The sequence below is a fragment of the Phoenix dactylifera genome, chromosome 8, assembly GCF_051530095.1.
Source record: "Phoenix dactylifera cultivar Ajwa chromosome 8, Ajwa_hap1_PhDact_Kaust_v1.1, whole genome shotgun sequence".
NCBI classification, from domain to species: domain Eukaryota; kingdom Viridiplantae; phylum Streptophyta; class Magnoliopsida; order Arecales; family Arecaceae; genus Phoenix; species Phoenix dactylifera.
The window spans coordinates 6,709,566-6,737,139 of record NC_143197.1 but is presented as its reverse complement, the minus strand read 5'-3'; the positions used below and the strand labels follow the sequence as shown (position 1 = coordinate 6,737,139).

The 27,574-nt window shown below is 38.5% G+C and overlaps 2 protein-coding genes and 1 long non-coding RNA gene across 5 annotated transcripts; 2 read left to right on the top strand and 1 right to left on the bottom strand.

The window, feature by feature from the left end:
- The first annotated feature begins 595 nt into the window (after positions 1-595).
- On the top strand, positions 596-4,490 carry LOC148702632 (uncharacterized). Of its 2 annotated transcripts, XR_015967857.2 has the most exons (3): positions 596-815; positions 923-1,086; positions 1,187-4,490. It is a non-coding gene; the product is annotated as an uncharacterized LOC148702632 (long non-coding RNA). The 2 variants fall into 2 exon arrangements; XR_015967856.2 differs by having other exon boundaries at positions 923-4,490.
- A 2,781-nt stretch (positions 4,491-7,271) lies between these two features.
- Positions 7,272-10,743, top strand: LOC103701034 (putative protein phosphatase 2C 2). The gene is made up of 4 exons (XM_008782969.6): positions 7,272-7,849; positions 9,132-9,323; positions 9,421-9,656; positions 9,867-10,743. The coding sequence occupies exons 1-4, from the start codon at positions 7,652-7,654 to the stop codon at positions 10,453-10,455; spliced, it is 1,215 nt and encodes a 404-aa protein (XP_008781191.4). The 5' UTR covers positions 7,272-7,651; the 3' UTR covers positions 10,456-10,743.
- Positions 10,744-11,163: 420 nt separating this feature from the next.
- Positions 11,164-18,180, bottom strand: LOC103701035 (RNA polymerase II subunit B1 CTD phosphatase RPAP2-like protein). 2 transcript variants are annotated; one of them, XM_008782971.5, is made up of 6 exons: positions 17,449-18,180; positions 16,350-17,135; positions 16,027-16,220; positions 15,670-15,933; positions 14,227-14,385; positions 11,164-11,482 (listed from the first exon to the last, which is right to left on the bottom strand). In XM_008782971.5, the coding sequence occupies exons 1-6, from the start codon at positions 18,008-18,010 to the stop codon at positions 11,378-11,380; spliced, it is 2,070 nt and encodes a 689-aa protein (XP_008781193.4). In that variant the 5' UTR covers positions 18,011-18,180; the 3' UTR covers positions 11,164-11,377. The 2 variants fall into 2 exon arrangements, with proteins under 2 accessions (XP_008781193.4, XP_088558725.2); XM_088702599.2 differs by lacking the exons at positions 11,164-11,482; positions 14,227-14,385 and adding an exon at positions 14,507-14,690 and having other exon boundaries at positions 17,449-18,094.
- Positions 18,181-27,574: the final 9,394 nt, after the last annotated feature.

The following is a 27,574-nucleotide window of genomic DNA, read 5'->3' as shown; positions in this document are numbered from 1 at the left end:
GGAAACCATGCACCTTTTAAGCCCTATCGAAATGGGATCCAAGAAGGAAATGGAATAGCTTCTTTTGATGATTGGAACTTTTTGGCTATTATTTAGAACCAGATCAGGGTGAGAAGATGGTGGTTTTCCGGCATTTAGTACAGGTATAAATGGGCCATCCCTGCTCGTGAAGGACTGGCCCAATGATGAGGTCGTCACTGCACACGATCGATGTCGACGAGGCCTGAAGAATTATTGCTGGACCAGTGTAATAGTAAGGATGGCTTCCTGCCATGAACATTATGAGCAGTTAAATTATGGTTTGATGAATCTGAGAACAATACAAGTTGCAACAGCATTTTGAATATCCTATATGTAAATGATATTATAAACAAACAAACAATGTCAAATTATGTAATCTTGTCTTTGTACGACCATTTCAGCGACCATTTCTTAGATAAGTATGTTCAACAGTGACAAGATAGAGTGGTTGTTCAATATAGGCGGCTGGTACCCTGATAACAACTTCATGGGTTTTGGTTGAAGTTATGGCAAGGATTTGTTTGGTTCGCGGGAAGGTGAGGAGGGAAGGTATAGTCAACAAAAAGAACAACAACAAAAAAAATCTCATATTTAGTTGGAGTTTTTTTTAAAAAGTATGGGACTATCTTGAGAGTTAGGAAGCAAGATGGGGCTTGGGACTACCTTGGGATCCCTGTTTCTGAGTGGAGGCTACGAAGAGCGAACTGTGGTGCCATTGAGCAAAAGGTTTAGGAGCGGTTGCAGGACTGGCAGTTTTTAGTGCTATCCATGATGAGCAGGATGATATTAATGAGGTTTGTACTCATTTCTATCTTTATCTTTCTTATGTCTCATACTGCCCTCCCAAAGTCCTCTCTGGTGAACCTTGAGCAGTTGTTCATAAACTTCTTGTGGAAAACAGGGGGTGGAGCAGGTAGAGTTCATTTGGTTGCCTAGGGAGCTATCTACCAACCCCTATGTGATGGTTGATTGGGAGTGCAATCCTTGATGACCAAACAAGAGGCCCTAATGGCTAAGTATGCTGCGAGGTTCTTGTTGTAGCCTGACTACTTGTGGAGTTTTGTGGTGAGGGCCAAATATAGCTCGTGGATGTCATCTGTTAGTATTCGAGCTTGTCGAAATAGCTCATTCATATTGAGGGAGATCTGTTTTCGTGCCTTTGCAGTTATGGCGAATATCAGATGGTCCATTGGTGATGGGCGGTCAAAGAATGTGATGGTGGATACCTGGATTTCAGACTTACCTCTTCTGCAGTGGCCCCCCATGGTCGATGTTGAGGTGAGCCCGAACATGCGAATCTGTGACTGATAGAGGAGATGGGACACTGACCTCATCACTCGTCTCTTTGGAGTGCGACTTGTGGAGCAGATTATATTCTTACCTATCCCTAGGTTTGATGCCACAAACGTAAGGGTGTGGCACTTCACTTGCAGCCCGAGAGTGAGAGCTAAGGACTTGTATAATATCTATAGAGGTGAGCCTGACCGGAGATTGGATGGTGCTTGGATTTGGAAGCTGGGCGTTCACTCAAGGGTGGTGTTGTTCATTTGGAAAGTGGCATGGGATCGATTGCCATCCAGAGGAGTTCTGAGCGGTCAGAGGATGAGAATTTTCCTAAACTGCAATGTTTACACGATAGTGGAGTCAGTGGATCATGTCTTGTTCCAATGCTCGAGGGCACGCCAGGTTTGGTGCGTCATCCAGACTCCCTTGGCTTTCCTCCAAGCTGGGGTCTCAGTTGAGTCCTTCCTTTCCTATTTGAGAGGGTGCAAGAGCAAACCCTACACCAGAGGCCATGGCATCAAGATTGCATATTTCGCCTACCACATCTGGCTTGCCAGAAATGGCCGAATATTTGAGGATGGTACTCGGCCATTGAGAGTCACTTTGGAGAGGGCCTGCACTAAGCCTGTTGAAGTCATTCACTCACACGTCGTTGGAGAGACCTTGATAGTTGACACCCGAGACCCCACCTTAGCTTGCATAGCATCCGAGATGCGGTTCATCTCCTAGGAGCCCCTTACCTTCGATGGTAGCGTGAGTGCTGATGGTAGCAGAGGGGGCACAAGCTTTGTAATCAGAGGCCCAGATTCTTGTCTCATTGTTACTTGTGGGAGTCGGATTTATGATGTCACCATGCCTGGTGCTGAGCTGAGGGCAACCTTGGTAGGCACCATTTATGCGAGGTTTATCTACAGGTGGATTCCATTCACCTGGAAGAGGACTCAACTATAGTGATTAGCTAGGTCCAGGAGCAGGCTGGAGATGGGGGCCGTCCACCTCTACTCCGGGATATTTGGTGATGTGCTAGGGGGTGTACATCCTTCTGAGCAACTCATATCTGCCATGAGGCCAATAGAGTGGCAAATTGGGTTACATCTTTTATGGCAACTTTGGCGTGGTGGTGTAGACCGACAATGTGCCCATCCCTTTTCGAGACATTTTGGTTTCTGATTCTGCTAGATATAATCATTTGAGATCTATATGAATTATCCATCTTATCACAAAAAAACAGAAGAAAATAGTTTATCCATGAAATGAGATTTTCATATATTATAGAAAAAGAAAAATCTATGTAGGATATGAAAAAGTCTAATTTTTACCTTCTGAAAATTGGAATAATTTTTTTTTGCTAAAAGTACCTTTAAACTTTATAGAATCAGATAAGATCTTTTACTTTTTTTAAGGGTATAATAGATATTTTATATAATTTTTTTGGTTAATCGAACATACAAAAACCACTTTTTCATGCATCATACATCCAAAAATCAACTTTTCAGGAAAAAAAAAAAGTGAGAAAAAGCTCTTTAAATCAAATGAGTCCAATGTAGAAAGTTCGTGCACTCGAACTTACGGTTTTGATTGATTAGATGTGAATGTAACTCCTGATAATCAAATTCAACCAAGATAAATTGTAACGGTAGAATAGAAAGGACAATTTAGTAATATACTTCATTGCTTATACCCAAGGTTTGCAGACGAGCCGGCGCCAGATCATCCGTTTCTCAGAATGCACTAAGGATAACTTTCCGATTCTTTTTTTTTTTTCTTTTGTGGATGCAAACTTTCCTGTTCCTTTTTGCACCTGCAACTCCATTACCTCCTCATCCATCCAACTCCACCTACTCTGATTAAAAACTAGCATTTATATGTTTGAAAGATCGAGAGGTCGGAGAGGGGTTGAGCCTTGGCTGCGTCCAGTCCTTCCCCATTATCTCCACCTACTTCTTGCTCGGTCGTGGCCTTAAATAAAGCAAAAGGATCCCAACAATAGAAGGCGTGGCAATGCCTACTTTCCGGTTAGTGGCAATTATGGGGCCCTGAAAAGGTGGCAATAGAAGGCAGAGGAGGAAGCCAACAACCACAAGAATGCCCTCCAAAGCAAAAGAGCTTCTTCTAAACTAGTCCTCCCTCAATTTGACGACTAAAAGGCAGTCCATTTGGAAGAAGACTTGTTGGTCTTTGATTGGTGGAAGCATCAACTTTTTTCAGGAAAATGGACACTTGGACCAATGGCTAGGGACAAGGAGTTTGATTAACATTTTTCCTTGACTTCCATATGGGATGTGGATGAAGGAGGCTCTTGATCATCTTGGAGTGGTGATTGTTGGTTTTAGGTCATGCTAACAAGTCAGTGTCATGTAAAAGCAATGAAACTAATTAAATGGACTTTGTTTTTATATCAAAACCGACAGCATCAGCCAAGTCTTTAGGGCCATAAGTTAGTTTAGGTAGATTGGATGGGCACAAATTGTAATGGCTTGCATCATGAAGTACTTTGGAATGACGTGGATGCAAATTAGATTTGTCCCTCTTAAAATCAGCTGCACATTCTATTCCTGCGGTGGAGAAGACTCTAATTTGTGTAGGCCCCCAAAAAGATCATCAGATAATTTGAACCAACATGAGACGCAAGCTATTGCCCCTGGAATCCGAATTAGTGATATGAGGATGGAAATTGACCGAGATGAAGTGTTGAGATTAGTAGCAAAGCTCCGAGATTGAAAGATAGCTGGCGATTGATTCTACTTATGGCAATGAAGTTCATTTGCTGGAGTTTGTCCGGCAGGAAACTCCCTAACATTTAAGTTAGCTAGATTCTAGAAAAATTGTGGAAGATTTGAGTGAGGAAAATTTCTGAAAAGAGAGTAGAGAAAAACATACATGAGGATCTCCATTTTTTTCTCGTTATATAGAGGAAGGTTGGTGCCCATTATCGAGTTGTTAGGATGTGCCTTAACTAGTTGGTTATGGCCGCCAAATCAAACAAGTAGGTAAGAATTAATTATCTTGATATTGCAATAACGACCTATCGGCGATAATGAGTCTGTAACTACTTTTAAATGAACTTCAATGGAAGACACGTTTCTCTTATCCATTGTTTCTTTAGCTTTTCAAAATTGCATCAAACTCTATCTTGCCGTAAGATCTTGTCTTTGATTTCCCCCAAGCGTCTCTACCTGTATCAAGCTCCTGACATGATTATTGAGATCCTCTTCTAAACTACTACTGCAAACTTTCTTTACTATTAATTGTGGGGGAGCTAATAATCTACATCCAAACAAATAGCAAAACCAACATAATCGATCATAGTAATCCTCTTGCTACCAAAGTCAAGGCAGCAGAATTAATTAGACTCCTGTTCTTTTTTTCCCCTTAAGACATAGCTTTGATTAGTTTAACACAGTCACAGTCACCTTGTCCAAATAACATCAACAACACAAAACATGTCATCTCTCTCCTTATAATTATAAAAGAGCTTGCTAAAATCATCAGTTGATCCCTCGAAAGCAACCGATTAGCATGTCCCACAAGGCACGGGCCACCTACCCTCCACGGATTAAAAATAACACATGGAACTTGAAAGGTGGCATGTTTTATGCGATGGAATAGCCGTAGGGCGCCCTCCATCCTAAGTCCTAACAAACCTGTCCTTCCCATGGCTATTTAACATTTATTTTCTCGATCGGTTCGAAGGTAATTAAAATATGCTATATTTCTCGACGCTAAAACCGCTCTTCTAAAACTTTGGGAACCGCTAGTTTTGCTTTCGGAAGCACCAAAGCCTTTGGGTTCCTGGAGGCATTCAATCCGATGTACCGCCCATTAGATCCACTTCGGCTGCTTTTGAGCTTATCCTATAGTAGTTCCAAGGCCATTGTTTCAAACTATGGGCTATTACCCACAAACTTTTTCAAGCATACATTAAGTCTTTGTGAACAGGATGCAAGTCAAAGTTGCTTCATAAAGTTATTGCTGAAATTTGGTCAATATAAAGTTTGTTAATAAATTTACGAAGTCTACGTTAAATGCACCTCGCATGTATCTAAACGTTTCATTATATACTAATACGGCAAAGTATATCCTTTCCTGAGGCAGCATGGAACATGGATATTCTTCTAGAATACCATTTAGTATCTCAGATGTAGGTTTGTTTTAGTTGAGGAGAGAAATAAAGAACAGGTGGGGGTCGCTGAGATGGTTGATTCTGTAATCTGAAAAAACCGCAACTAGTGAAGCAAAGGAATCATGCATAGAAGGTAACAAAGAAGAAAAGATAGGGTAATATATGTAACTTCTATTCTATGGCATTTACAACATACAAACTAAAGTCACTTTGTCATATTGATAAGCCTACATGAAGCTTTAGAATGATAAATAATGTGGCATATATTCGTGAGCTTGAGACTACTACCGACCTCGGTAGTCGGACGAATTGTTGACCTCGATAGTCGGACGAGGAGCTAGCCTCGGCATCGACCGAGTTGCCGGCCTGAGCAGCTGATTGAGCTGTCGATCTGTAAGCTGACCAGCAGCTATGAGCTACATATCACTAAATCAAAAACACATTTAAGGCCGTTCAAGTCCATTAAAAGGACGGTCATGACCCTATGCATTTATAAGGTATGTTGCGGGATAATTACAGCTCGTCCCATGCATGGAATAGTTACTGTACGATATGAACAGTTAAGTTCTGCAACATGCATGAAGCATGGGTGGTTGTTGTTCACTAAGCGGTTAAGACGCATGCCCATCTTCTTAGGTAATCGATATCTATCTTGCTCTATAAAGGATATCCGAAGGACCTCCAAGTATGTTCTCTCATTATTTCCTCAAGTCTCTATTGTTTCTACAAAATCTTTCCCTAACTTAGGCACTGGAGGGTCTCAATTGAACAAAATTTGACTACCTTCGGGTGTTGTCGCTTCTTTGTTTTCAGTCGGCTTTTTTGTAGACCTCTTCATCTAAGTAACTACTAAGCCAAATTTAATCTGATATTGCAAAACCGACCTGCATCTTCTTTAACTAATCCAGCACTAATCTTAAAGTGTCTCTAGGTCGGGTAAGATTTTGGGGCAACAACAAACATTAATGGTGAGAAAGAACACGGTGCATGTGCATATCCTATAAAAAAACTTATAATTCCCACTAAATTAGCAACAGAAACAAATAGAAATCTTGAACAGTCACTTTTTTCAATTAATTGATGAACTTAAGTAACAATCTTTATATGAACATTATTAATACCAACATCTATTAGAACTCTACATAAGCCAAGCTTGTAAAATATCTCATCGTCAAAATCGGCATAATTAATGTTGATCTCATGCGATATATTTTTTCTATTTTAAAATTATTTTTTAAATATAATATGACGATATAATAAATGAAATACATAAACCATTTCAATGGTCAAACTGCACATTATGAAATGAAATTTAATCATAGTCGTGTATAATGATATTCATATTATTAATATTTACTCTAAGTTATAACACATTAATAACAATATCATGAATCTTTGCATTCATATGGCAAATAAAAAATTCCTTCTAAAGGTACAAATAATAGAATAATTATTAATAAAAAAGTTATTATAAATTATTCAAATTATAATGGCACTTTCGTAAGAAAACCAAAAACTCTTACACGTTCACCGCCATAAGGAAATATGCGTACCGACGACGCTATGCCAGTGGGAACGCGGATTCCCCGATCTGGATCCTTATCCAACGGGCGAACCTTCTCTTCCCATTTTACCCTTCCCCTCCTCAAAAAACCCCGATCCCACCCCTGTCCCATGGTCAGCGGGCCAAAAGTTCCCGTCGGGAAGGCTGACTTATGATCGTCGGATCCAGCCGTAAAAAGCTGTGCATCATACGGCTTGGATTTAACAAAGGATTGACCTGGATCCTTCGGCACGCTCCCGAGTTCGCATTTAAGGGCTTCTTAGTCATTATGTCCAAGGCACCGTCACGTGTCCGTCTCGGCGCCACATGCGTGTAAGAGAGCGGCCGCGTCCTACCACGCGAACCCTGGGACCCACACGGGGCGGTCACGGGTGAGACGTAACCCAGAGCCACCCCTATAAATTTCCCATCAAAGGGACTCCCTTTCTTTTAATTTGCCCGCTTCGCGAGAGCATATGCGATAGGATTCGAGTGCACACGCAAAAAAAAAGGTCAAAGAAAAATCCGCCACAAACCCTAGAAAAAGCCCCTAATTTTGTTTTTTCTCCTGTTCGACGAATCGGATCGCGTTAAGGAGGGATTTTGGGGAGATTTTCGGTCTCTTCGCTTCGGGAGGGTTTCGATTGGTACCGTTTTTGGGAAGGTGAATTGGAGAAGAGATGGTAGCGGGAGCGGAGATTATCCATCAGAGCATCCCGGTGCTGGACGTGCAGTACCGGTGCATCACCAAGGAGATCGAGGAGATAGTTGACATCTCAGCCGCCGCCGCCGCCGCCGCCGCGGCGTCGCCGCCCCCCTCGCCGGTGTGTCTTCAGGTGGCGCGGCGGCCGGAGGTGGATATCGCAGCCTCTGAGCTGGTGAGTTTCTGTTTTTTGTTGTAATTTTCTTGCGAATTTCTATTCTTTTTTTTTTTTTTTTTGGCTTGGCGGTGATGAATCGCATGGTTGACCAGATCTAGCAAGTTTTGAATACAGATCAGCTGTGTCAATTTTTGGGGAATTAGGGTGCCTTTTCTTTTCTTTGTTGATCTGGATTCCTTAGATCTCCATGAAGTGATGTAGGAATGATTTTTGTGAAATATAATTATTGGATGCCTATTATCTCCTTGGATGATGTAGATGGAACTGGAATTATAGAAATGGTGGTCCTTAATGGGAGGTTATAATTCTTTTTGAGTATGATGGATTCTGAAAAGAAGAAGATGAGATGATTGTGTGAGGTGGTAACTTGGTTTAAACTGATTGCTTTGTATTTTTCTATTATTAGTTTTGCATATTAATTAACATTTAGTAGGGAATATTTTTTTTTTTTTTTTGCTTTGGTTGTTCGTTAATCGGATGTTTCGTGGTTATAAATTAGGCCCCGTTTCCTGAATCTCTTTGTGTGATGCTAACAGGGCAACAAATATGCTGTTCAATCTCACTGTTGAAATTACATTGGCTTTACTTTGAAAAAATATTATTTTATGTTTTAGACGAATAATTCTTTTCATGATTTCTAATCGTGCAAGAGAAAATTATTGAAATGATTGAGGGAATAATTACTTGTTTTAACAGTTGTGCTGAATTCTGTTTTATTTTCGCTGTGGGATAGTTAAATTGATTTTTCAGGGCTTCGTTTTGTCCTTGGAACAGAAAGGAAAAAAGTCTGAATGGTTCCTTGGTGTCCATCTGCAAAGATTTTACAGGGTGTAAACAAGGGCGTTTGTTAAGGTTTTTTATTTCTTTATTTCTTCTTTTTATAAATTAGAGATCTAGCATCTCTCTGCATATGATGTTAAAAGGGTATGAAGTCTGTAAAGCTTGTGGGATGATTGAATAAGGGCATGATGTTTGTTACCAAGACCTATAGATCTATGTTCATCTGGATTCCCTTATTTGACATCTTAAACATCAAAATTGCTGTAACTTCAGTATGACAACTGTTTGAGGCTTGAGTTGTTTCTGCGGCTATTTAGTTCATTTTCTGCTGAAAATTTATTAGTGCTGGGGTTTATCCCAATTGTGTAGTTCTTAAGTCTTGTACATGTAATAATTTTAGATTTAATGATATTCTATTTCTGTTTGTTTCTTAGCCTAATTCCTTCCCAGAAAGAGCGTTAAATTCTGGTGTACATGTTCGATTTGATGTTTTATTTAGGATTTGAGGGCGTCGGATGCCATTCCAAGTGTACCTGTGGAACCTCTTCAGTTTGTCCCAAGAATTCGATCTGGTAGTTTCGCGGACATTGGACCTCGAAGATACATGGAGGATGAACACATCCGTATTGATGATCTTTCAGCACACCTGGGATCTCTGCTTAGGTTCCCGACTCCCAATGCCTTCTATGGGGTAACTAGTCCATCAATCATGTTGTCTTCATATTGAATTATACCTTTTCACACTAAATTATTATCTCTAATTAAATAATTGACATTTTCTTGCTTAGGTATTTGATGGTCATGGGGGCCCAGACGCAGCAGCCTACATCAAAAGGCATGCGATGAGGCTCATCTTTGAAGATGCCGGCTTCCCACAAGCATCAGAAGCTGATAAGGTTTTCTTGGACTTGGTGGAGAATTCTGTTCGAAGGGCATTCCTCCTTGCAGACCTTGCTTTGGCTGATGACTGCACCATTAGCAGTTCCTCTGGGACTACTGCACTTACAGTATTGTTGTTTGGAAGGTGCGTTAACAATTTACATTTCTCCTCTCCCCTTTTCCTTTCATTGCTATTTCTCCTATCGTTGTTTGCTCTCAACATGGTGATGTTCTGTCTTCTTTGCTGTTAATTGACCGCTTCACTGAAGTCCTCCATGTTCTGTATTATAATCGGTTGAGCCATTTTAGAAGTCATATAGTTTCTTTCCTGATCTCTATGCTCTGTTGTATACAGGCTGCTCCTGGTAGCCAATGCTGGGGATTGTCGAGCTGTCCTATGTCGGAAGGGCAAAGCAGTGGAATTGTCTCAAGACCATAGACCAATCTTTGCTGCCGAACGCCAAAGGGTTGAAGAATTGGGAGGCTACATCGATGACGGGTACCTCAATGGAGTCCTCTCGGTCTCTAGAGCCTTGGGGGACTGGGACATGAAATTGCCCAGAGGCTCTCCCTCGCCCCTTATTGCAGAACCTGAGTTTAGACAAGCTACGTTGACAGAAGATGATGAGTTTCTAATCATCGGCTGTGATGGAATATGGGATGTGATGACAAGCCAGCATGCAGTGAACATCGTGCGGAGTGGCCTGCGGTGGCATGATGACCCTGAGAGGTGTGCAAGGGAGCTTGTCACGGAAGCTGTGAGGCTCGACACATTTGACAACCTCACAGTGATTGTGGTCTGCTTCTCTGCGGAGCACCAGGGCTCTTCACCATCACCTGGCTCTGAGGACCACCAGCTGCAGGCACCGAGGTTGAAGTGCTGCAAGACCCTGTCGGCGGAGGCCCTTTGTAAACTGAGAAGCAGCATAAACAATGGCAGTTGAGAGAGAGGGGAGGGAGTTGCATGTATGTAAAGTAGAGATGATGTTGAAAAATGATAGATTAGCGTATGTTTTTATTTGTGGCTGCTTCAGGGAGGTCACAGAGCAGCCAGCAGTTTTGCAGGGTTTTTGTTGTATTGTTTTTGGGTGGGGATGGCGATCGGCCGTGTACATAATTTTTGGGCTGGATGAGTTGGGATCGGTGCACCTTCTTGGTTCATTGTTTTGAGCTGATTTGTATGGTATATTGGTACAAGCTTGTGTTTGTTGGCCTACGTGCATTATTTCTAACCTGCAGTTTTTTTCTTGGGGAAATTACTGAAATGGCTCTGGTAATTTTTGTTGGGCTAGGTTCGTCATGCCTTGAGGTTGGCAGGAATGGGGATATCACAGTTTATTTTGAACATTTGACTTGAAAATCTGAACGAGGAATGGGTTCGATAGATTGCCGAGACCCTTACCAAAGTTTTTTATATATAATGGGACAGCATTTTAGCATCTCGACTACTCCCACATTTTCAGGCAATCGACTTCATGGAAGCTTGGACAGGTCTGACAATTAGAAGATGGAGGCTTTGGAACCTTGCTTCTTTTAGGAGGAAAATGGCGCATCAAATACAGGCAGGCAACAGGTCATAAAAATCGGGGTTTCATGACTTTGTTTTCAACTGTAATGTGAACCTGCGGTCAGGAGCAATGTAGACGTATACCTTTTTATCATAAAGCTTCATTCAGAGAGTACTGATAACAAAGTTCTCGACATGAATTGTTTATCAAGGCTAGAAATTAGATATAAACATAACCGCATAGGGTCCTCTGAAAATAGTGATACAAAATCTGCAGTCCAAATTTGAAAACGAGCCTCTATAACAGCTGATGAAGCTGCAGCAAAATTACTCCGGTGCGTGAACACAGCATGGTGCTGCTATCCACCGCTTTGCATAGATAATTCAGGAAATCTGCTCAATGGGATTATTAGATCTCTCATGGATTCATACTCCTCTGCACTAACCTGGGCAGGATTTAGCACCTATAATTTAAAAAGGATCGTTAGCAACTTAATCAAACACAAATCTTGAATGTAAAATTACCAATGGAGCTCTCATAAACAAACACAATTGTAATTGAAAACTAAATCACAAACAAATGGAAGAGATAAGCATGACTGCAAAATGTTTGGCCATTAAGATTTGACTAAGGGATTAATGATGCTTCAGACAGCTAACAGCACATAATAAGACAAAACAATTGTATGAGGGGGGAGAAAAACCGTCATCAGGATATCACTGATCTACCTATACAAGCAAATTGACTAAAGAGTTTCAAGCATGATAAAACGGCCAGTTCTTTTGATGCAGCAAAGACAAATACAGTTGTATCAGAATCTTGATCAAGTGGGGGAACTACAAATTGATATTGCACTCGGAATTCATTTTACCTCTGCAACAAGGCCACAAGTTTAAAATATGAAAGGCAACCAAATTTCAGATCTGACCCAAAATAGGAAGTTAAGACATCAGCCAGATACAAATACAAACCTCAAAAGAAAAAGAATAATTTTTCACATATGTGGGTGGAATGCTTAAATCGTTAAAATAGGTAAAATGCTTCAACAAATAACATCACTTTAAATAACATGTAGGACAAGATGATTGGCATTTAATTAATGAAGCTTCGGAAACTTATTTGCAAGAGCTACATGAGTCCATTGCCACAACAACTCTTTTCATAATTAAAGGAATTTCAAGGAAAACAGGTGCCCAAACAATCAGAGCAAATATGCCTCCAAACAGTTAACAAGTATTGTATGCAAAATTACATGACAAGTAATATATCATTTCTGTAGCAAGATGCACTAATTTCACTATACTGCTAAGCATGCATATTATTGAAAAATTAGGCCCATGACAGTATTATTGTTTACATCCAAGCAGACCACAGATCGAGCAATCTATCCCACTAGCAGGCCAAACCACATACAACTCACATAAGGTCACCATAAAGTGGTCATCAGAGTTAGTCCCACCTTGAACTACATACACTCAAAAGAATTTCAATTGCGCAGCCAGTAACTTATGGGAGTAGGAAGCCAACTACTGTGACCACTGCCCCATTGATCATCGGATAAAGTTAATAACAGGCCTATACGATCGTTACAAGAAACAAATTCTAGAGCTCCAATTGACCATTTCCCATCTTACTATTGTTTTTCTATTTGAAACCTTCATTTCTCTCCAACTGCAAATAGAAATGATTAATAACCCTCCCAGGAGTTTCACTTAAGGGGTCTAAACCAACAAACTCAGCTTACCCACCACAAATAAACTAGTTAAATCTAAGACAAGTATCCTGTCACATCAGAATATCAGATCCCTCACAAACCAGCAAGCAGAAGTCAAAGCAGATACTCTACATGCTAAGAAGACCAGATATGAACCAAGCCAGCCTGGGAACAATCTGATTTATGCAACAACTGAGAGTTTTGTCGGATCACCGTTATTATTGGTGAAACTTCTGTTGGTACCATCATCGTTCAGAGAATGCAAATGGTCATATTTTCTACCTTTGAATCTGAACAATGCAATTTTTTTTCTGGAAACAAATCCTTTTCAGCAATTCCAAAAGACATACATATGCATCTACCGGCGATATTATCTATAACAATATTCAGGGCAATATATATACACACAGTCACTCCGAATCCATTGCCAGAACACTTATAAATTTTTATATTATAGAGAAATTTCCTTACAAAATTTAATTATCTCTAAGTTGAACTTCATCCATGGAACTTGAAACTTTTTTTCGCATTTTCCCCTCACTTTTCTTTTCCAGCAATTTTTCCTGGCAGTTGTAGATTATAGTATTCCACCAAATAGTTACAACACAACTGTTTCTACCATCTCCACAATAGCCATTTGTCAATATATCTCCTTCATTTTGCTACAAGTAAAACTGCTTCCCTTTCCATAGGATTGCACATATTGTCTAAAGGATTTTCTTGTTTTCTTACAATAAAATTCTCAAACTTGTTAATCTCATCCATATCACCAGCAAATTCTAGTTTGGTACTAAAAAAAGGTTGACAATTAGCCATCTAAAGAAATATTGACAAAGAAAATTAAAATTGTATAAGCAATTTGCACAATTGCTAAGATATAGAGGTTGAGAAAAAACTTTAAAAAAAATATTGACTCAAAAGGAAGCATATTATTCTTGCCATCGTCTATTCTTATCACATTATAAGCAGTTAAGCACTAAGCACAAACACTTATGCAAAATCAGCCTCTTCCTAATGATATATAACAGGTCCAAAATAAGAACAAGTCGTTGTCAACTATTATTCTTGGCATCCTCTTTCTCTTACATTGTAAGCAGTTAAGCACTAAGCACAAACACATGCAAAATCAGCCTCCTAATGAAGTATTGCAGGTCCGAAGATAAGATCAGTCGTTGTCAACCTTTCTTACCACAATTTTTTTTTTCCATACTCCTATGAAAGAAGTAATCTTCATTAATATTTGAGAACAATATCGTTATATAATATGATGTACAAATATGTATAGAAGACCACCTTATACTTTCGGTTTCAGCCTTTTCTGGTACTGTTTTACAAAACAAGAAAAAATTGCATCATCCAGAAAACAGATACATGATTAACCAGCTAAAGCAGAGTGGCACGCTTAGAAGTTATTCTTTTAGAAAAAAAGGAAACTTTCAAATGCTAAAATCCAACTAACTAAAAGAACAGGAACAAGAGAGTTGATGATTCACCTTGTGTAGTAGCATATTCTTGTTTGTCATATGTGGGGCAAGAGAAGGAAGTCTATGCACAGAAAGGGCATCAAGAAACAAAAGAACAATCACCCGCCATTGCCTTATTCTGAAGGAAGGCAGTGTATCTACAAATGACATTGTATCCAGCAACTGCCCCTGGAAACAAAAGTATCCATGTAAAATATTTTACTGACCAAGAGAAAGAAGAGATAGGCTGGGCCCTAAAGAAATTCACACAAGTGGCAGGGACCAAATATTCCAAATGAATCATAATAGACCATCTATACTGAGAGAGAGAGAGAGAGAGTTTTGAGTCTGAGGATATATTCGCATAGAACCTATCTGTAAATTTTCCAATTACAATGCTCTTAAAAAAATAGTCAGTGTCTTAAGTTGAAGCTTAACAAAAAGAAAAATCTGGCCAATCACCATATGCCTTCCTTCTTTGATGAAACAGGAACCTGCCACAGGCAATGCGCATTCAAGCAAGAATATAAATATAAAATTCTAAACTTTGTCAAATACAAACTATAAGAAATGATATTATTTGAAGGCCTAATAATTTTTAAAAAATGGATTATTATGAGAGAGGAAGATTTAAGAGGGAAATATTAACATATGTGGCCGAAGATTCGACTGAAAAGTTTATTAACCAAAGTTTAAAATTTAAATATTAATTGATCTTGAATTGTTTAATTGGTTTGTGATTGGAGAGAATGAATATATCAAATGGTTAAAGTAGAAAAGTAAAATGGAGGCAAGACTGTAACAGAATTAATATTTACCTCATTTATTATCAAAAAAAAGGAATGTCTTTTTTGATTCGTGGATTTCATCTTTGCAAAGGTTTGATTGGGGAAAGCCTGATAGTTTTAAAAAATTTATAAGGGCATTTTGGATAGAAAGGTTATTGGATGGAATTCCACCAAAAATATTCTCAAATACAAAACTCCCTTCTCATAATTTAGAGATAGTTAAATGCCATAACATTCTCCCATTTTGCCCACCTTAATTACTTGATTCACTTATTTCTCACTAATCACAAACCAATCAAACTGTTCAAGATCAATTAAGATATAAAAACTTTATTTTTTCAATTGCTTGAGGTATTCAATTTATAATCTTCTATCCGCATCTGGTAATATTTGTCTATTAAGTCTCTCTCATTATAATCATATTTTTTTTTACTTCAGTTATTCAAATTTTATAGTTTTTTATAATTTATAGATAATGTAATTTAAAATTTTACAGTTATTTGTTTTTCTCTCAAACATGCATTTCATACATCTGGTGCTAGTAATAGACAATAATCAAAGAGTATCTCAAGTACCAAATACAACTGATATATGAGCACGTCAAAAGACTTACAAAAAGCTACAAGTAATTATTATTTGGAAAGAGATATTCTGGCACTAGTCTCTTAGAAATCTTAGTTCATACCACAAATTTCTCCAAAGTTGAAACAGGTGTTGGCAACTTGAGATCCATAACAAAGCTTGGCAAGGCACGGCAAACAAATCCATCTATAGTCTGTCTAATTTCTAATGACTTGCCATCTCCCAAGACTGTCTTGCGGGGGTATTCTTTCCCATTGACCAACAAAAAATCATCCTGTGAACTTTCATTTTGCCCGTATATGTAAGCCAAAGAAGAGCATGTTATCCATCCAAAAAGTGCCATCCACATTGTTGCAAAAGATGATAACTGAAGAAAGGAACACAAAGTTATGCAACTGCATACATGAGAAATTAATTAAAAAGAAACAAAATAACTACCACAGCAAAATGAAAAACATACAGTTAAACTGAAACTCTCTGGTGGTGTATCATGCCATGAGTCCTCAACCTCAAACATGTCAGTGTCCAAAAGCACAGTCTTCTTAGGCCACTGCACAAATCCCCTATCAAAGTCAAACGTGTCCTCATCTTCCTCAGCATCCCCCTCTTTTGCATATTGTGGTTGTGGCAAGATAACAATTTCTGTTTCAGAAACTGTGACAAAAGATAAAACAAACAGCAAATTATTAAATAGCAAACCTTTTTTTATTCATGTTTCAAGACAAAATCATAAAATTAACCTATTGAAAACACTACATGCTTAGACCCTCGTGTATAATTTACCTGCATCTCCAGTTTCAGACAAGCCTGAAGCAACAGACTCTGCTGCCTGTGTCAGTGCAGCTGCACAAGCCTCAGCTGATGCAAGCCTTAAGGAACTGTCGTCATCATCTTCATGTGAAGCTCCAGTGCTTATATTGCTTTCAGGGCCATCCTTTCTTTCTTCTAGAGCCTTGTCTTTTTCCTCATCAGCCCACTTGACAGTTCGCCTTCCAACCTTGGACCCTGAAGCCTTCAAGGAAGATTTTAATGCAGTCTCCTCCTCCTTTTCCAACTTAACTCTATATTTCAGCTCTTTTTGTGCAGTTTCCAGGTATTCTATCTCATTTTCCAAGTGAACCTCATTATTCAAATTATTGTCTAACTGTTCTGGACGATTTTGTGCTGTAACGGAGGACATCTTTGGAGCCTGGTCAATGATCATAGGACTTGTAAAATTGAACTGTTCTGAATGATTTTGAGTTGACACACAGGATGCCTGAGCATCATCTCCCATGACTATGACACTCCTAAAATCCACTTGATTATTCTTGCTTTCGTCTACCTTACTTGTGGGTTTAGGCTTCAAAGATTTTGATGATGTTTTAGTTGTTTTCGTCTTCTTTTCTAACAGAACCACGTCTTCCAACTTCTTTATTATTGCCTCTGAAACATCTTGCGTACAAACTGAAGAAGGAGAAAACCCATCAAGCTTATCTCTAACAATTATGGTACTTGTAAAATCCAGCTCGCCCTGTCCAGCATCCTCGGCGCTTTTTGACAGTTTCTGTTTGGCTGCAACCTTCAATCCTGCGATACAGAATGCAAGTTCACTCCTGTGTTCACAGAGCAAACCCGCAATGAAAAAAGCTCATATGAATCGTAGCAAATAAATATCAATTTAATTCATTTTACTCAGTTGAAGACCAGATTCTCGCATCAAGATGAGTTGTTTTCTTTTTTCCTCTCAACAAGACGAGATTTTTCCCTTGTATCTCTAATGCAATCATTAGTATCTTTAGCAAAGATCCTTCCTTTTCGAAACCACCAATACCTAAACCTTTGATTTTATGCAAGAACCGAATCAAAGGAAGAAATAACCATGGACGACTGAGTTTTTCACCTTTGTCACGATCATGCTGGGGAACATAGCCCTCGATGGCACCGGAAGGACCCATCCACTCGTCCAACGACACCTCACCCGCACCGGCATCCGCCTTCTCCCGAATCGTCAACTTGGAGAGTCCCAAATCCCCATCTTTCTCTAAAGCTTCCTCCGATGACGCCCCCCGGTGAAACAATTCCAAAATCTTCTCGACCTTGGACGCGCTCAAATCGGAGCACCTCTCGCTGCTGAGGCTCCCGGCGAAGGCCCGGCTCGCGATGACGCAGGCGGGGGAGCAGTACTTGTAGGTCTCCTCGAGGTCGTAGACCTTGTGCTCGCGGAGAGAGATGCGATACCGGCTCTTCCGGGGGACATCTTGGGGAAGTGGATTCGGGCAGAGGGGATAGCCGCAGTGGTCGGCGATGGAGCGCTCAACGACGACGTCCTCGTAGTCGGACCGAGAGAGGAGGGCGCCGGCAGCGAAGAGCTGGCCTTCAGAGGAAGCAGCGCCGTCGAAGAGGGCGATCTGTATCTGGTGGACGGCGTCGGAGATGGTGACGGAGGGCGGTGGATCCGCCATGGCCGACAATCGCGCGGAGGAGAGGCGGAGACAGGGAGCAAGCTCGACGGAATTTAGGGTTCGGCTTCGAAGCGAGCATCATCCATATAACTGGAGAGTAATCTCTTTTCGCCGCCTTAACGATCACGTGCAGAGCACGTGCATTTAACTAGTGTATTGACTTTGAAGGGGGGTTATTTGCAGGAATGCCTGAAGAAATTTAAACTAGCAGCGGGAATCTAAACCGTCTAATAGGTATCACGGAAGCTGATTTACGAATAATACCTTGGCAAATGTAAATATCATCTGACAATTTTTCAGGTAACTTTATTTTACTGATTTAGCTAAATCTATCCGGTATGAAAGCTGATTCGACATACTGAGTATCGGTACATCTTCTATATCATATACTGATGTCGTACGCTTTATATCTTTTATTATTCTATTTAGTATGGTATAGTATACTATGATTAGGATGGATTTGATATTTGTGTTCATTATGGTAAGACTATCGATCTAACCAACATCTTGAAAGATTTGGTTCGCGATCCTAATGTCATTGTGAAATTGCCATATATATATTCTACTATGTTGGAAGAGCTTTTATTAATTGCATTTTATATCCTCCCGTGCGATCTTCCAGATTTGGAATCCGAATTTCCAACCGGATTCGGTACAATGGATTCATGGTTGCCAAGCCCTACAAAAGGCTCCCTTTTATTGTATCTCCTTCCAAGCCACAACCGCCATCCAAATCTAGCAGAAATAGCCTTTTATTCACTTGAGCCATAGAAGAAGCCAAATTCTTCTGCCATGGTGAATTCAAGAAAAGGCGAGCGAAGTGTTGTGATCAGATGGGAAGGCGGCTCAGCCATGGATACAGCAAATAACCTGGGAAGCCACGACCAATATCGAGTGCTGGATATTGGCGAGGCTCAATTAGAAAGACCCCTCCACCTTCTCCGACTCAGAAGGGGTCTCGCTGCCTTCTCCCATCAGGGGCTGAGTGAGGTCAGATCAAGGATGTCAAAACAACTAATGGGACAAGGGTTGTTCGATAGGCCCTTGACAATGGTGTTTGTCAAACCGCGGAGACAAGCAGGGTAATAGATCTCTAGATTCTTTTACTTTAAAGGTTCTCTTTTTTTTTTAATTTTAATGCATGACATAGACTTCAGAGCATATTTAACCTGCAAGAAAATTTAGGTTGGCTCTGAAGATGACATTATGTTATTCATCATGTACTTTAATAATATTATTGCTGAAAAATAGTATGCATAATCTAATACAATATTAACATTATGCATAATATTTTGAGGAATAACATCATGCTTCATATATAACGTTATTGCTCGAGATGCAATGCCAGTTCCTTTCCACGTTAATCTATCATGGTGCTAACCATCGGCATGCAGGCCTTGAGGATCGAGATAACGTATTCCTGCTTGATGATGGGATCGAGCACTCCAATGGAGCAGGCAAATTTGGGAGTAATAGTCTGCTGCTCAAAGGTGGCGCCTGAGCGCTCCTCGTCTCTCTTGGATGGCTGCTCCTAATGCATGATGGGGTGGTACTCGACAAATCCTGGCATCAACTCTGGATATAACAAGGTGACGGATTACTGTAATATTTCCTTCTCCACTTGGCTGATAGAAGGCACCTGAAGCAGGCGATGAGCCTCCTGGTGAGTCTCTTGGTGGGTGATGCATCAAGAGACATGGGATCAAATTTCACCTTCGCCTATGGAGGCTTTATGTCACTCTTACCATGAAAAAACCTTTACCAATAGTGGGCGTTTTCTGGAGGAAGGCTACATCGATCCATTAATTGTGTGGTCCAACTGTTGTAAGCCTCAAGTCAAATAAAACTTGTAAGGTTCATATGTGATGACTGATGACCTCTACGAGCGTATGTTTAATTAGGCATCAGCTATGTATTAGATAGATTTTGAATATTTATACAGGATCAAAAAACTGAAGTAACATCTGTTTGCTAGCTTTTTAGATGAGGTTTCGGATTGTTAGAATTGCGCCTAGGCTCACCCACAAAGGCTTGGGCTCCAATGAAATCAACTATCTGACTTCTTCCATTAGCAATTTAAAGGGCATGGTAATTAAGGTCAGCTGACATCACCAAGGTTGTGCTCTTCTTGTTATTGGAAGAGTCAGCGTCATCGGGGCATGACTTGGTAGTTGATGGAGGGTTTCTTGCTAGCCCTACAATGTTTAACCTGGATTGATGAATTTGATCCAAGATGATTCTTAGTTAGATTGACTTGCAGCTTTCCTTTGATTATGTGGTTTGATTGGGTGAAGGTTTAGACGGGAATGTAAATGGCTGATCTATTTTTGTAATTTCCTTTGAAAAGTTAAATGCATAAATGAATAAAGTCTTGATTTTTTCCATCATAGGAAATATCCTCCTTTGAGTTCAAGATCCCTAGAACTCCCGTTGTAGGAAATTTATGCGGACTCGCTTGGTTTGCAAGAAAAGAAAGAAAAAAGTATGGTCAACATGAAAACAAAAAAAAAGCATCTTGTTTGGTTGGAGTTTCAAAGAAGAGAGATGAAAAAGTAATATTCCTATAAAAATAAAATTTTCATGTTTAATGGAAAAGAAAAACTCATAGAAGACATGGAAAAACTAATTTCCCACCTGTTGAGAATTGGAACCTTTTTTTAATCAAAAATATCCTTAAGCCATCAAAGTCCATATATAAGGTCTTTTCCTTTATTAAGGGTATAATAGGCATTTCATACAGTATTGTAAGAAAGTAAATATTCAATAAATATAATCCACTTTGAAATATGCCACTTTTCTATGATCAATCAAACATGCCAAAACTAATTTTTTAGACATTATATTTTCAAAGATTATCTTTTCAAAAAAATATTTTAATAAGAAAAAATTCTTCCTGCATTCCAAATGAGACCTTCATGTCGCCTAAATGCTGCAACAATCAGGTGCATATTGAAAATCACATCGATATGCATTAACATTCACCATAGACAACCTTTATGATACTTCAATACAACTATTCCATGCAACAGTTGATATAATAGGCCAAGAAGGAGCTATGATACCAACTAAAGACTTTAGTAGCTAGGGTGGTTATTGGGATATAACATCTAATATGGGACTGCCAAACAGTAAGTTGGAACTGTGCAGACATGTTTCTTGTTCTTTAGGGATGAGCTAAGCAGTGTGTGGTGATCAAGTCTTCTACTTGTCCGGTTCGCCTTGGAATTGCCTAAGAACCTCATTTTATTAACCATCCATAAAATTTTTAATTAAGTGTCGCATAAAAGCTCCCAATTATTCTGGTGAATGGTAATTCCCCAGAGCTAGCACCGTTAGCAATATATTATCTAAATAAACAAATAAATCTAAAAATTACAATTAATAGAAAATTTTAAAGGGAATAATATATGTATATATTATTCGGCATCAAAATAATTTCTATTTTAACATAAAAGAAATCCATTATAGCACAAAAGAAACCTATTCATTTAATATATTTAAATCATAAAATTGCAAATGCTACATATCTACTAATATTAAATTTAAAATAAAAATTAAAGGAAATAGCCTGATTGAAGGCGGTCAAATCGCGTAGACGCCGTCCCAAAGAAGTATTTGCCCATCCGTACGGGTCTCCCGGCAATCCTCCTTAGAGATACGACGATCCTAAACTTCTTCTTCGATACGTCTTGGAAGAAGCCAAATCGAACCCGATCAGAAATACAGATCCAATGAAGAACGAAATAAAAAAAATAAAATAAACTAAATATAATTGCAAAAATAAAAATCAGAAGTGGCTAAGAGGAAGAACTTTTCTCCATAATTTTTTTGGTATTTTTCTGTAATTTTTTCGTATCCCGAAAGAGATGAAATCAAGAGGTATTTATAGGGGTAATTGTGCAGGGGCAAATGTGTCTTTCCGCGGACGCGCCCGCAGTGATTTCGCGAAATTCAAACGAAAAAAAAAGAAACAACGACAGCAGGCGCCCCCTGGCTATTGCACACGCGGCCCGAGAATGGTCACGTGTGCATTTAATTTTTCCATCAATCTTCCACAAAAATTATTTTTTTTAATAATTTTAAAATCAAAACAAAATGCTAGATATCTTATATTATATAATAGATGTAGGTATCTTTCGATTTGAACCTTCACTTAGTTACAATTGATTAAATCTGTGGAGCCAAGGTGGTCTTAACCTTAAACCTCGGTCCATGGCTCAAATTAAATCAACAACACACATAATATAGCCGGATCTGGGTTCTAAGCGGGTTGCGCTATTATGGCCATGCGCATGTATCTTTCATGTGCTTTTAGGAAATCGCCCATTTTTCATAATTACGGTCTTACGACTGCACATATAGGTGAGTCCTAATAAGCAAACTAGCAAGGAAGCTCCTGCCTCTTGGGTCTCGGACTCATTAAGAGTTACACAAACAAACTCATCCTACCACTTGCTTTTATGAGCACTAGCTCCATAGGGATGAGGAAAACATAAAATAGTACTCCTTTTAGTCATCCTCTGGTTTGTTTCTACCCATTGAACCTTTTAAGGTTGGATTTCTACCGTGGTGATCTATCTTTATGGGCTAAGCCTCATCTCCCTCGACGACTCTAGTACTGTTCTAGATAAACCTTTTATAAGCCAATCAGCCAAATTATTTTCTAATTTTACAAAATTTAAAGCAATAATGTTATTTTTCAATTTGTATCTTAATGATTTATGACGCACTTTTAAGTGCCTGTTCATTTTTACATTGGCATTTTCTTGGTTGCATTTATCTATTGCAGATTTACAGTCACAATATAAGAAGACAGGTGGTAAAGGTGACTCATCTACAGAAAGGTCTATTAGTAGATCTCTGAGCCACTCAGCCTCAGTGCTAATAGTGTCTAAAGCTATCAGTTCAGACTCCATGGTACTCCTAGATATCAAGGTTTGTTTGGTGGATTTCCAAGACACAGCAGCACCACCTAGGAGAAAGACATATCCTGTGGTGGATTTAACATCTAAGGTATCGCTGATCCGGTTGGCATCACTATAGCCTTCTAGAACAGCAGGAAACCTACTAAAGTGCAAACTATAGGACTTGGTACCCTTAAGATACCTAAGGATCCTCTCTAATGTTGTCCAGTGATCTTTATTTGGATTAACAATATACCTGCTAAGTCTATTCATAGCATATGCTATGTCTGGCCTGGTGTAGTTTATTGGGAATTCTAGTGAGTCTATGATTTGAGCATATAGGCTTTGAAGGATAGGAATTTCTAAGTTTTTCTTAAGGTATGTAGAGGGATCAAAGGGAGTAGCGACAGGCTGACAATCAGAATAATTAAATTTATTGAGTATCTTATCAACATAATGACTTTGGGATAACTCAATTCTATTTGCACTTCTAATTATTTTGGTATTTAAAATTAAGTCAGCTTGTCCCAAGTCTTTCATATCAAACTTATGATTTATGAATTGTTTTACTTTATCAACTATCTGAAGATCTGTTCCAAAGATCAGTATATCATCTACATAAAGATACAAGATCACAAATTTGTATCCAACTCTCTTATGATATACATATTTATTTGTGCTATTGATTTCAAATTCAAATGTCATTATGGTTTCATCAAATTTCAAGTATCATTGCTTTGGTGCTTGTTTAAGACCATAGAGAAATTTGACTAGTCTGCAAACTTTTTTTTCTTGCCCTGAGTTACAAATCCCACTGGCTGGTCCATATAGATTTCTTCATTTAAGTATCCATTTAGGAAAGCTATCTTGACATTCATCTAATAAATTACTAATCTATGGATGGAGGCTAATGCTATAAGTATCCTAATAGTTGTAATCCTAGCTACAGGTGCATAGACATCAAAGAAATCGACCCCATGTCTCTGAGTAAAACCTTTGGCAACTAATCTAGCCTTAAATTTATCTACAGAGTCATCAGGCCTAAGTTTTTTCTTAAAGATCCATTTGCACCCTATAGTTTTACAGCCATAAGGAAGATCAATAAATTCCCAAGTATGATTTTGGATAATTGACTGCATCTCATTGTCCACAGCTTCTCTCCAAAAAGGTGAATCCAAGGATTTCATTGAATCCTCAAAGGTAGTTAAAGAGTCTTCTATAAGAATGGTATAGAAGTCATCTCTAAATATTTTCTCTACCCTGGATCTCTTACTTCTCCTATGTTCTACTTCTACTTCTATTTCACTTGTCTTTATTCTGCTATCTGCTCTAGTCCTAAGTAAAAAGGTGTCTTTAAAATATGTTGCATCTCTGGCTTCTATGATGGTGTTGTTACTAATATCACTTTCTTCTAAATTAATTACCAGAAATCTATTGCCATTACTATTGGTTGCATATCCTATGAATATAGCATCCAGTGTTTTAGGTCCTATTTTCTTTCTTTTAAAATTAGGTATTTTTACTTTTGTCAAGCACCCCCACACTTTCAAGTAGCTAAGATTAGGTTTTCTATGCTTTCAAACTTCATATAGGGTTAGATCATTATTTTTAGAGAGAATCCTATTGAGGATATAACGGGCTGAAACTACAGCTCCCCCCTATAAATTCTCTGATACTCCTGAGCTTATAAGCATGGAGTTAACCATATCCATTAAAGTCCTATTCTTCCTTTCTACTACTCCATTAGATTGGGGAGAAGGGGTGCAGTCACTTCATGAATGATTTCATGATCTTTACAAAATTGAGTTATGTCATTTGATGTATATTCACCTTCTCGATCTGATCTAAGAATTTTAATTTTCTTCTCCTGTTGGTTCTCAGTTTCGATCTTAAAAATTTTAAATTTGCTAAGCACCTCATCCTTGGTTTTAATTAGGTAGATGTAACAGAACTTAGATAGATCATCTATGAAGGTCACAAAGTATTTATTACCTCTCCTAGAAGTTCTACCCGAGTTACAAACATCACTATAGATAAACTCTAATAGATATCCTTATTAACGGATTTAAAAGGCTTCCTAGGGAGTTTGGCTTCTACACAAATTTGACATATATCATGGTTCTTAAGATCACTTTTTGGTATTAGATTTAAGTTCATAAGTTGCTTAATTGAATTATAATTTACATTACCTAATCTACCATGCCAAATAGAAGGAGGTTCTATATTCATAATTAAAGGATTTTCATTCATTGAAGAAGCTATTACATTCAACTTAAATAATCCTTCACTTAGGAACCCTTTTCCAATAAACATGACACCATGAGAAATTACAACTTTATTGGACTCAAAAATAAGACGATAGCCTTGCTAGACAAGTAAAGAACCACTAATGAGGTTTCTCCTAACAACTGAAATATGTTGGACGTCGTGCAGGGACAGGACTTTTGTAGAGGTAAGCTTTAAGTTCACTCATCCCACTCCTAGCACACGCGCCTCCGAGCTATTTGCCATGATCACAGCTCCTCCACTTGAGACCTGGTAAGAAGAAAATCAGGAGCGATCCGAACAAATATGAATACCAGCTCCGGTATCAATCCACCAATCAAGTGCTTGTAAAGTCATGGTAACTTCATAAGTGAAGAAAACAGACCTGAAAGCTGTCTCAGAGGAGCCAGTGCCGGAAGTCGCCATGTTGACTTGAGCACTGGTTGTGTGTAGACCCTTGTTCTTGGATTGAAGAGGTGCAGTCTTCTTATAAAAGCACTGGGGAGACAAATAGTTGGTCCGACCACACACATAACAAAAACGAAAACCACCATCCTCTTTCTTCTTCTTCTGCTCCTAGGATTGGATAAGTTTTCCATTGTGGTGGTTAGGGTTTCTAAGGTTGTAAGGTTTTTTTTTGTAATGCTTATTTTTAAAAGGTCGGTTCTGATTTTTCCTAAGTGGGGCCTCTACATTATAAGCATTATTCTTGTATCTAGTAGAGGTTTTACTCCTGAGCCTATACTGCTCTTCTGTTCTAATGGAGTTCAAAACTTGGGTTAGGGTGAGACCTCTTTGGGTATGGCTCAGAGTCTTAGCAAAATTCAGACCATAAATTAGGTAGTTTATCTATCAGACAGGCTACCTAGAATGATTCATCCAAATTGGTTCCATTAGCACCAAGCTGGTGGCTCAGAATTTCAAAATCATAGATTTGGTCATTCATAGGCTTTGAGTCCGCCATCCTAAAGTTATTGAAGTCGTAGGTCTTGGACCTCTTCATCCAGCATCATCAAAACCATATTTGCTTTCTAGGGTGTCCTAGAGTTCTTTGGTACTTTTGGCTGTGTAATAAATGTTATATAGCTTCTCAGAAAGGGCATCTAGGATTCTATAGATGCAATGATAGTCTATTTCATCAGGTGTCCTAGAGGGTGTGCTGGTAGAGGCAGAAGGTTCGGCGTGGGAGGAGGATGAATTCCGGTTTGAGTTTTGGCGAGTAGCATATCGTGAAATAGTTGGGTTAGACCCATTATCAACTTCAGTAGTGCTCTCACCTATGGCTGAGATCAACCCTAATGTGGTGAGCCAGAACCGTATTTGGTTCTGCCATCTCTTAAAGTTATGGCCATCAAATTTTTCAAGTTTGGCACTAAGGTGGTCACTAGTGTTTGAGGCCATAGGTTCAAGGTTATAGAGAAGGGACAGAAACTTGAATGGAGGCAAAAAATCTATGTCAAAAGATTGCACTAAAATTTGGATTGAATTTTGAATGTCTAGTTAATATACCTAAAAAATAATAGCCAGATCAGCTCCAGATCGGTGATGGAGCACTAGGCTCACTTAAATACCAGCCTTTCTTAGACGTGTATGCCTTTTTGACAAGCTTTTCTTTAACACTATTAGTTAGTGGATATAAACACTAGAAATTACACAAATTCAATTTTTGCAAAAGCCTTAGTGCAAACTTAAATTTGTTGTTACAAATTAACCAATTTTCAAACTTTCCTTTTGAAATTTTTTAAATTAATAATAATTGATTACTAATTTTATGCCAGCAAATCAAATATTATATGAGATCTAAAATGTCAATTCATTAAATTATAAGATTTATTATCTTATTAGAATAATTGATTACTAATTTTGTGCTAGCAAATCAATTATTATAATTGAGATCTAAAATGTTAATTTAATGAATTATAAGATTTATTACCTTATTAGAATAATTGATTACTAATTTTGTGCTAGTAAATTAATTATTGTAATTGAGATCTAAAATGTCAATTTAATGAATTATAAGATTTATTACCTTATTAAAAAAATTGATGGAGATCTAATAAGTCAATTCAATGAATTAATTATTATGTATTAACCAATTTTTGAATTTTCTGTTTGAATGGGATCTGGAAATTACTCTTTGAGGAGTCCAAATGGAGGTATAATAAATCTCTTGGAGGTTAAACAAATTATTACCTTTTTAAAATGATTTACTGATTTATATATTACTAACAAAAAATAAACAAACACTTTTTTGAATTGTTAGCATTATATTATCTAAATAAACAAATAAATCTAAAAATTACAATTAATGGAAAATATTAAAGGGAATATAATATATGTATATATTATTCGGCATCAAAATAATTCTATTTTAACAGAAAAAAATCTATTCTAG

What these genes read in the sequence shown, in the direction of transcription:
- LOC103701034 (XM_008782969.6), top strand. Translation starts at nt 7,652, where the DNA reads ATGGTAGCGGGAGCGGAGATTATCCATCAGAGCATCCCGGTGCTGGAC. An exon ending in ATATCGCAGCCTCTGAGCTG is followed by an intron (nt 7,850 to 9,131) that starts GTGAGTTTCTGT and finishes TGTTTTATTTAG; the next exon opens with GATTTGAGGGCGTCGGATGC. An exon ending in ACAGTATTGTTGTTTGGAAG is followed by an intron (nt 9,657 to 9,866) that starts GTGCGTTAACAA and finishes TGTTGTATACAG; the next exon opens with GCTGCTCCTGGTAGCCAATG.
- LOC103701035 (XM_008782971.5), bottom strand. Translation starts at nt 18,010, where the DNA reads ATGGCGGATCCACCGCCCTCCGTCACCATCTCCGACGCCGTCCACCAG. An exon ending in GTCTGAAACTGGAGATGCAG is followed by an intron (nt 16,221 to 16,349) that starts GTAAATTATACA and finishes CTTTTGTCACAG; the next exon opens with TTTCTGAAACAGAAATTGTT. An exon ending in CAGAGAGTTTCAGTTTAACT is followed by an intron (nt 15,934 to 16,026) that starts GTATGTTTTTCA and finishes TCCTTTCTTCAG; the next exon opens with TTATCATCTTTTGCAACAAT.